Genomic DNA, 9,727 nt, shown 5'->3' on the forward strand with positions numbered 1-9,727 from the left:
CCATTGGGAGAGTGCCAGGCATTTATTTGTTACAGCTGGAATTCAAACATTTCATGTGGTACTGCGTAACCTAATGCACAAATTTATATGTCGGCTGTAAAGACTGAAAATTCTATCATTTTGAGTTTGACCAGTGTTAGTATTAGTACCACATGCCATCAGTCTGAACTGTGGCGTCACTGGTACAGGTGTCTACTTTATACTCCTTTTGTGTGTGTGTCTGTTCTTAACCTGGACCTTGTGTCTGCGATAAAGTTTGATGATGATGATGATATTACTTTAGAATGTGTTACCCCAACGATGCCAGCAGCAGCATGCCCGAGGTGCCCAGCCCCCCAACAAGGCTGACCTCTCAGTCTCATGGGAGGGGGCCACTCCCAGGCACCAGAACCTAGCATCCCTGACCCCACCCACCCCAGAGCATAACTGTCACCCACTCCTGAGCTGGCATCCACTGATCCAGACCCCACCGGCGACCCCGCCCCACTGCCAAGTAGCCCCGACTACTTACTTTACTTACTCACTTTATTTTCTCATAAAATGTATGCCCTGGTTACAAATGATTTCATAATGTAATAAAGAAGAATGAACAAAAAATATTCAACAAAATTTGTACTGTAATTATTACTCAAGTTTGACTACTTTTCTGAAAGTCAAAGTAGTCACTGACAGCTGAGAGAAATCATGAAAATCTGATTTATACTGTTGTGGACCCTCAATGTGCCCACAACAAAGAAAACAAAGACATCTCTTGAAACCAATCTGATACCATAAACTACAACAAAACAGAAATAAATTCATTACATGACTGCTGGCAAATTTCACATGATACACACAATGAAAAAGCACTCAGAAATATTAATTTTATTTGGTTTTACCGTATCAATATGATCACTAGAGGTCATTCAATCATTAAATGAGTAATAAAAATCAAACTCAGAAAAGATTAAAAAGTAACACAATTATAATTGCAGATTGTCATTTATGTTGTTTTCATCTATAATCCCACCAGATTATATTTCACCAAAATCTGAAAACATCCGTTGATTATGCTGGTTCAGATGTTTGAATAAATGTCAACATGTGCATCAACATTAACAGTAACAAGTGTTGAAATTTAACATTACACTGATTCAAAAATCAATTTCACAATAAATGAGTAGCCCTTATTGCATACAGTTCATACAGATCAGATCACACTCTTGTGATACACTTGTATGTAACTCCTGTTTAATCTGCTCAGATTATTTTGAGTGCACATCACTTTGAGATGTGTCACAGAATCACACCTCACTGTTTTTTTTCACAGCCTTTGCAAACACTCTCTGAGCGTCATCAGCAACCAGGTTGAGAAAAAAATTCAAACTTCTGTAAGTGGAAACACCAGAGAGGCACATTGATACTGGAATCCCAACAAAAAAGAAGAATTTGGAGATTTCCTCTGCGACCATGACTGCTGCTGATCCCATTGCAAATTGGCTCAACAGGTTCAGGATGAGTTCAGGGGTGATTGTTTTTGCCCCCAGTTGTGAAGTCATGACAGAAAGAAGCTCAGAGTATGGCACATCTGAGGAGTCAGCAAGACTCTTCAGTGACTTCTCATCAAGCCTGAACCCGTTCACATATTCCTTGACAACTGTCACCACCCAGGCAATATCAATAGCAGTGGAAACTCCAGGGATCGGTACAGCTGCTACACCTGAACACAACAAAGCATGATACTTGATTTGTGCTTGGTAAGTATCCTTCTTCTTCTTGATGATCTCCTCACTGATGTTGGGCAGAGCACTCACAAAAGCGTTCCTCTTGTGTGCAGGAAGCTCTCTCTCTAATGTCTCCTGTAACAAAAGGAAATCAAACAGGTGGAGCTCAACGCAGGAGACGAGGAAGACCTGCGGATCCTTAATGCCTTGATGACGAAGAACTGTGTCAAAAAAAAAAAAACAGAAAATCATTTTATAAGAAAGACTAGAACAGCAAAAACACTGAAAGACTAACTTAAGAATTTGAATTAAAATGTATTTATTCTCTGTTATGTTGACTCATAATTGTATTTGTCAGGTCATTTTTCATGTTTGAATACTGTTTAGTACTTTTTTTGAGGTTGATTAAGAGACCAAGAAATCCATCTGAAATCCATGAGCCCTGTCAAAAGAATCGAGCAACTTTCACCCAGTGTCCCACTCTATCACACTGAGGTCTCAGGTGAGAAACACCTCCTGGACTCACTCTTCACAGTAAGAGTGAGTCCACTACATTCTTTGAGTTCTTTCATGAGTGGACAAAACTTCTCTGTGTTAAATTAAAAGAGTTAGTTTAAAACAACAAGAAACATCCTCAGGTTAATAGTGAACACAGCTTTAAAAAGCAAAAATACTAAAACACTGAACATTTAAAATAATTTTTTTTATGTTATATTGGCTCATATCTGTATTTGTAAAGTCCTTTTCCCCTTCAAGTTCCACCATCCATTGTCTATGCTGCTTCTTTTAACTCAGTTCTGTTCAGCTCTAATCCCAGTTTACAGTGGACAGGTCACCAGTTCATCACTTACAGGAGATTTTCTAGAAACTCTGGAGTCTCAGGTAAGAAACACCTTCCAGACTCACTCATCAAAGTGAAACTACATTCTTTGAGCTGGTTCATGAACAGACGAAACTCCTGTGTGATAACATTAAATGACTGAATTGAAAACAAAAAAACAAAATGTTTGTGCAAATACTGAACACAATACCATAGTTTTAAAAGTGTATTTACCTTCAATGCAGTTTTCTCTGATGGCGTTGAGAGTCTTCTGTTTGTCAATTTTTTTTTTTCTTTCCTCATTGGCTAAATCAAAGTCGACCTTGGAACGAAGAAAGTAGAATTTTTTCTTCATCCTCTTGATCTCCAGAGCGAGTTTCACATCGTTTTCTTTAAAGCGACAGGCTGAGATGATGATGAAGAAGTCAAACCTCTCAAATTTAACCTTCTTCAAGTACTCATCAGCTGGGAAGTTGGGGGTTCCAACACCAGGGAGATCCCATAATGTGACATTGGGGAGGTTCGGATGAGGATACTCTTTGACCTCTGTGGTTGTTTCAACAACTCCAGTCGGGGCGGCTCCTTCATCGCTGTCATTTACTTTTCTGAAAGCATTAATGAAGGTGGATTTTCCAGTGCCAGATTCTCCAGTGATGGCGATCTTCAGTGGAGTGTTCTTCTGCTCTTCTAAATACTCTTTGATCTTTGCAACTCCATCAGCAAGACTTTTTTCCATTGCTGTTTTAATGTCCATTTGTTGTTCACTTGTAATAAAGTCCCTTTCTTCTTCCATGGCCATCCTATGAACTTAGAAAAACAGAAATAACCATCATTTTCCTGTAAAACAAAGATTTCAAGGTACAGACTTGTCTTTCTATCAAAGAGACAAAAGTTAGTGTGTGTGTGTGTGTGTGTGTGTGTGTGTGTGTGTGTGTGTGTGTGTGTGTGTGTGTGTGTGTGTGTGTATACCATGCATGGTGCGATGGCACTGGGGACGAAATGGAAGGGCCAGGTACCCCCCCCAGATTTTTAAAGACACCAATCCACCCTCCCCCACTTTCCCATTACAAGAGGACAAACATTGCTGGTAAAACAGGATTAATGTCATAGAGCCAGACTGCAAAGACCAGGCTCTCAGTGAGCGCTGCACACACCGAGAAAACAACAACTTATTCTGCATCCAGTAAACAGGATGATTTATATCATATTATAACATTTTAATACAAAACACACACACACACAGAGGTAAAGACACTATGATTATTGTATATAATAATTTGTTTGACTATCGTTGTTTTTATATTGTTTTTCTTTTGCATTTTATGTTTATTTTCTGGTTCACAGCCATTACATTACACTTCATATCAGTTTGTGTATGTGAGAAGTATAAAGCTTAACTTGACACATTGACCTTAAAGTTCAACCTCATCGACATGGTTTCTTCTGTTCTGTTGAGAAATCTATTTGATACAATTCAAAATGAGACAGAATATTACTCACCTGGATTTCACAGACCGGAAGCTGGAGCAGAAACACTGTCCTGACTGACTGTTTCCAAAGTTAGATGGAGACCTGGAGGACAGTCTGTTTGAGAATGATTGGGGAAGAAAGGAGCTGATCTTTATACCAGTCAGTGAGAAGGAGGAGGCTTTACGGTAAAGTCAAATTATCATAGAGAAACAGAAAGTGAAAAGCTCATCACTGTCTGTTTAATATAGATCACTTTTTTTAATATTCTGGTGACTAGCATGTTCAAAGGCAGACCTAGTTATAATGGGAAGTGCAATTATACTGTAAATAACACTATAAGAAGCCTCGATCGGGACCCCATGACCTGTTGAACTGCGATTGAGACCTGGCTTATCCTATATTTTTGAGGTATCAGAGGAGTAGTGGAAATGCTGAATAAAGAGAAGAGAGAGAGAAACTCCTCTCTTCAGTCACTGATTGGTCAAAAGTTTGATTGACAAGCTGCTCTCAGCTGATTGACTGCAGCCTAAGTCCCAATATGGTCAAAAGAGTCTCATGGTCCTGAATTGAGACACAGCAGAAAAACATTTGTCTTTAGGGGAAAACTGCTTGCCGATCAATTGATTTTGGCCAAATGTGAGAAAAACCTTTGGAAGGAGGTCTGTGGAAGGACCTTGTGTCGGGTCACATGTGCTCGATTTGTTAACAGGAGTCAAAGTTTAGCCACATTCGCCACTTGTTCGAGGTGGTTGGAAAAGGCGTTTTTTTCCATTGTGTGACTTTTTTTTCATTATAAATGATGAGGGCCGGAACACGAGAGTATTTTGGGACACAAAATCCAATGAAAAAAACTGTGCTATATGGTTTTTTTTCCCCCAGCATGTTCTCCTCTGTCATTTAGTGGTGCTCTCAACTTTTAAGGACATGTTTTTATCATGAGGACCAAATTGATGCGAAAATCTTATTTCGAAAGACAAATTGCAGATAATCCTGTTGCATTTAATTCAGGGGTGTCAGTCAGTGTGTGATTTTTAGGTCTTGATGAGACGAAAGGTTGAGCCTTGGTTTGAACCCTCAGTCTACGATATTCCAGCAGGACGTGGCAGCCATTTTAGTGCATCTCAGTGGCACTGGAGAGCACATTCTGGCAGTGATGGGGTTAATTTTTCATACATTTTTTTTCCAGTTTTGATATGCATGCTACATTTGGTGAGTTTTGGAGCATGGTTAGGGGTTAAATTTGGGTCTATTTTGGTGTCAGTAAAATAAAAAAAAAAAGAAACACTACAGATACAGCAGGGTCCTTGCACTACAGGACTGTAAAAGCAGCCTGTATTACAAATTTTACACCATGATTTAAGCACGTAGCTCCTTCCAAACTGAAAAAAACATAAATAGTCAATGCAAGATCATCAAGAAGAAGAAGGATGCTTATCTAGCACAGATCAGATAGTACGCTGCTGTATCTTTTCTTGGAGCAGCTGTACCGGTCCCTGGACTTTCTGTTGCTGCTGATCTGGTCTTGGTGAAGAAAGTTGTGAAGTGTCAGTTTTGTGTGAGTCTTTCCTTAGGTTGTTACTGTATTATTAGTCTTTACTGACCTCTAGTGGTCATATTGAGAATGTACAACCAGATAAAATTCAGATTTCAATTATTGCTTTTTCTTTGTTTTCTGTATCCACTTGGAAGTTGTAAGCAGTCATGAAACACATAGATTTTTCTTTTGTTTTTAGTCTGGTTCCAAGACTTGTTTTCTTTGGTCTTCAGATGGATTATTTTGGTTTATTTCTTTAATGTGTGCACATTGAGAATCTACAACAGTAATAATTCAGATTTTGTTGACTTCTCTCAGTTGTTAATGAATACTTTAGCTTTCAAAAGGCTTTTTACTCTACTAATAAATTCAAGCAATAGTAATACACTTTTATGATCCACATTGTTTTGTGTATGGGGTCATACTACACTAGAAATTATTTGTAACAAAGAGACTCTTTATATATAATAATAGATAAATATATTTCACTGAAATATGAAATACTGATTGATGAACTGAGGAACAAAGAATAGTGAAGACACATTTTGTTGTTTTTCACATACTGGGGGGAGGTTCCTGTATTCAAAGAGATATTATTGTCCTGAGGACACCCGGTCTGTTGCACTGGGACACTTTGACTACAGTTCTGTCTGGGACATCTGGTGATGAAAGAGAAACAACAATAGGATCAATCAACTGGCTATAACACACTGAGTCTGAGACTGTTCTAACAGAGGACATTGAGAGAAAACAGAGAGAAGGAGGAGACAAGGCCTCATCCACATCCAGAGACCTAATTGACTTCCTGGTAGTGGTGGACTTTCGCGACCTTTTAGGCCCCTCATTCCTTGACCTTCCCTCACTGTGGTTTGCTGACTGACCCCCTTGGATTTGAGATTCTGACCTCCTCTGGATTATGACACTCCCTGGGAGGCTGGCTGCCACTTCAGTCAATATCAGACTGGTGTGTGTGGTAACAGGTTCCTGTATTTAAACTAGGACAAAAAGACTAATAAAAATTGAATACTTTAGGACAGACAAGCTAACTATAAAGAACAGGAAAAAATATACGTACAACCAGATAAAATTCAGATTTCAACTATTGCTTTTTCTTTGTCTTTATCCAGCTGGAATTTGTGAGCAGTCATATAACCAATTTAGATTTTTCTTTTGCTGTTCTTAATTTGGTTTCAACAGACTCAGATTTGTTTTCTTGGGTTTTCAGATGGATTATTATTGTTTGTTGCTTTCACGTGGACACACTGAGGCTCTGCAAAAGTAATCGCTCAGATTTTGATGATTTCTCTCAGTTGGTCATGAATACCGTAGCTTTCAAAAAGGCTTTTTTTCCAATAATTAAAGTGAAGAAATGATAATAATTCACATTTTTGTTTCACATTTGTTTCTGTATGTAGTCTTATTACTCCTAAAATAATTAGTAACACAGGCACACTATCTATTACATAATATAGATACTTTTGCCACCATCCATCCATCTTCATGCCCCTCAGTGCCCTTCCTTGTGTTCTCCTGATTGCCCTGCAGTCTCCTGTGTCTGGACTTCATGCCCATGGACTTGCAATAAACCTAACCCATGACCACACGCGGGAGAACAGGCACCCACGGGTGGCCACCCGCCCCAGGCTTGCAGCCCCCCAGCTACAGACCAACAAGAATCACATCACAGTGCTTCTGTTGTTGACAATATCTTCACAAATGCAATAGACACAAAGAACAGAGTGGAATCTTGATGAACCACATACCGGTAAGTGATGACCTACCAATTAGAATTTTCACTGCAATATAAATGAACTTGCCTCAGAAAAAAAAACAGTCAGTTAATCAGTTTGAGGGAAAGCCGATAAGATCAACATCCAGTCTCTATTTGTTCTACAAAAAGAGCCATTAGAATAATTACTTGGGAAAAAAAACAGAGTTCCAACAAAGCTGTTCTTTATTCAGTTAAAATTGTTGAAATTGTATGACATAGTGGAATATAGTATTCTACAAATTATGTAAGAAGCACTTAAAAAACTTTACCCATCAATATTTAGAGCAGATTCACAGAAAGTCAGAGCAACTACAACTTAAAAGGAACAGAGATCTTAAAGGTGCATTAAGGAGTTTTTCAACTTTAAAAATACTTATTTTCCACCATAAATATGTTACACATTTTTAATGATGTGTACAATGTGCCCTGACATATTCATTAGAAGTACCTCTAACAGCGCTAAATTGTCACTTGAAAGTTGCAGTGCCGGTCCGGCACCAGAATTTTTTGGGGGAGAATTTGAAAGGAATGACGTGGTCAGGCTGGCCTGATTAAGTTAAGTTTCGTTTTGTCCGCCATTACTCCGCCAGATGCTTAGTGAGCAACAACTGAGCAGGATCTTCCAGAAAGTAAGAAAAGACTGGCTTCTAGCACTGCCACAGCTCCAGCACAGACTCCACCAGGTAAAAGAAACTTAAATTTTACTTGAGCGCTATTAAAAAAGCGAGGAAGGATTTCCCCTCTTCCGTGCACGCAAGCCACAGGCATGAGTGTTTCACTAAGCTGCATTACGCCCAAGGCCTGCAGGGGGCGCTGTTTCACATAAAACGTGCAAACTCCTAAATGCACCTTTAACCAAACCTAAATTTAGAACCAAAGTTAGGGAATGTTGCATTTTAATAGAAGGGGTCCAGTTAAGGAAAAATCTAAATAATGAATCAAAAGAATGAGTCTCACGATATGAAATAAAACTTTTAAGAGATAGAGGGGCTGCAGGTTGCTCAGATTTTGTAAATATCTAGCTACAAGTTGGTTATATTTAATGAAATTTATTGTTTATATGTTTTGTTGTGTTGTTCATTAAAAACAAATGATTGTATTAGTAAATATTGTGGCGTGTGATGAGCAGTGGCAGCAGCGAAGAAACAGGATGCATGCTAGGTTCAACAAACTGGAGCTTTAGTGTTGAAACAACCAAACCCAGCTGCACAGCTTTTGAACACAAAAGGAACAGAAAACGTGGCAACAGCACACAACAATAAATCCACACATGAACACAACAAAACGGAATGCAAATACACCCGACAAAGCACACAGAACGGCCCGAAATGGCCCAAACAGTCCCGCTACCCATACTGCCTAGCGGCGGAAGGCACAGTCAATACGGGCAGCGACCCCCAGCGGCCCCCACGGTCGCTACAATATGACTATGCGAGAAAAAGGGGCAGACAAGATAAGTATATTCTTCCTTCTGCTTCCATTCATCCAAACTAATGAAAATGGTTTTGTATTGTTGAACCCATTTGCTGTTATCATTAAAATGAATTAAGTAAACCACACCAAGAGGAATAAAACAGTATAAACCACATGAAATAGCCAGATACACGTCGATTTGACCATAGATAAAATCACAGAACACAATCTGACACTTATTTTCGATTGACACAGCGGCTATGGACAAGGAAAATAAATAATGGTATCCAAAGGGGTAGTGACAGTGGGATTGAATGGTGAACTGGCGACTGAAATTGCAGACGCAGGGACCGGCAGCAGAAAATTTGGTTAAACAAAAACAGAAGGATTATTGGCAACATGGGAAGGGTCACGTCCCAACCTGGAACTCATATGAAAAACTGATATAGTCAAAAGAGGAGGGATTGTGCAGCCCAGCAAAATAAATTGAAACTGCAAATTACAAGAAAAGTAGAAGTCTGAAAATCCAAAAACAGAAGTAAGATTTCCTAACATGAATCTGACTGTTTCAGGCAGATTCTGTCAGCATTGTTCCATTTGAACATTTTCAAAATGAAAAGAATGCTGACAAGACAAAACAGCAAGACTCTACTCTTAAAACACACACACACACACACACACACACACACACACACACACACACACACACACACACACACACACACACACACACACACACACACCTCATGCAGCACTGCAGAGAGCACAAGAAGAAGCCAGACAGAAAATTCTTCAGCGGGGTCGGCGTCTGCTGGTCTTGGTCCCCTGGGGCTGCCGGGGGTCCCGGCCGGGGCCTTCTTATAACCGGCTTGTGGCGACCAAGCGTTCATTGCGACGTCGCTTTTTGATCCTTCGATGTGGGCTCTTCCTATCATTGTGAAGCAGAATTCACCAAGCGTCGGATTGTTCACCCACTAATAGGGAACGTGAGCTGGGTTTAGACCGTTGAGAGACAG

The 9,727-nt window shown here is 39.6% G+C and overlaps 1 protein-coding gene across 1 annotated transcript; it reads right to left on the reverse strand.

The window, feature by feature from the left end:
• Window positions 1-540: 540 nt before the first annotated feature.
• LOC115407084 (interferon-inducible GTPase 5-like) lies at window positions 541-4,137 on the reverse strand. Its single transcript, XM_030117445.1, has 3 exons — window positions 4,024-4,137; window positions 2,758-3,330; window positions 541-1,924 (listed from the first exon to the last, which is right to left on the reverse strand). Exons 2-3 carry the CDS (start codon window positions 3,320-3,322, stop codon window positions 1,284-1,286), a joined length of 1,206 nt encoding a protein of 401 aa, XP_029973305.1. The 5' UTR covers window positions 3,323-3,330; window positions 4,024-4,137; the 3' UTR covers window positions 541-1,283.
• Window positions 4,138-9,727: the final 5,590 nt, after the last annotated feature.

Source organism: Salarias fasciatus, chromosome 19 (genome assembly GCF_902148845.1).
Source record: "Salarias fasciatus chromosome 19, fSalaFa1.1, whole genome shotgun sequence".
Classification (NCBI taxonomy): domain Eukaryota; kingdom Metazoa; phylum Chordata; class Actinopteri; order Blenniiformes; family Blenniidae; genus Salarias; species Salarias fasciatus.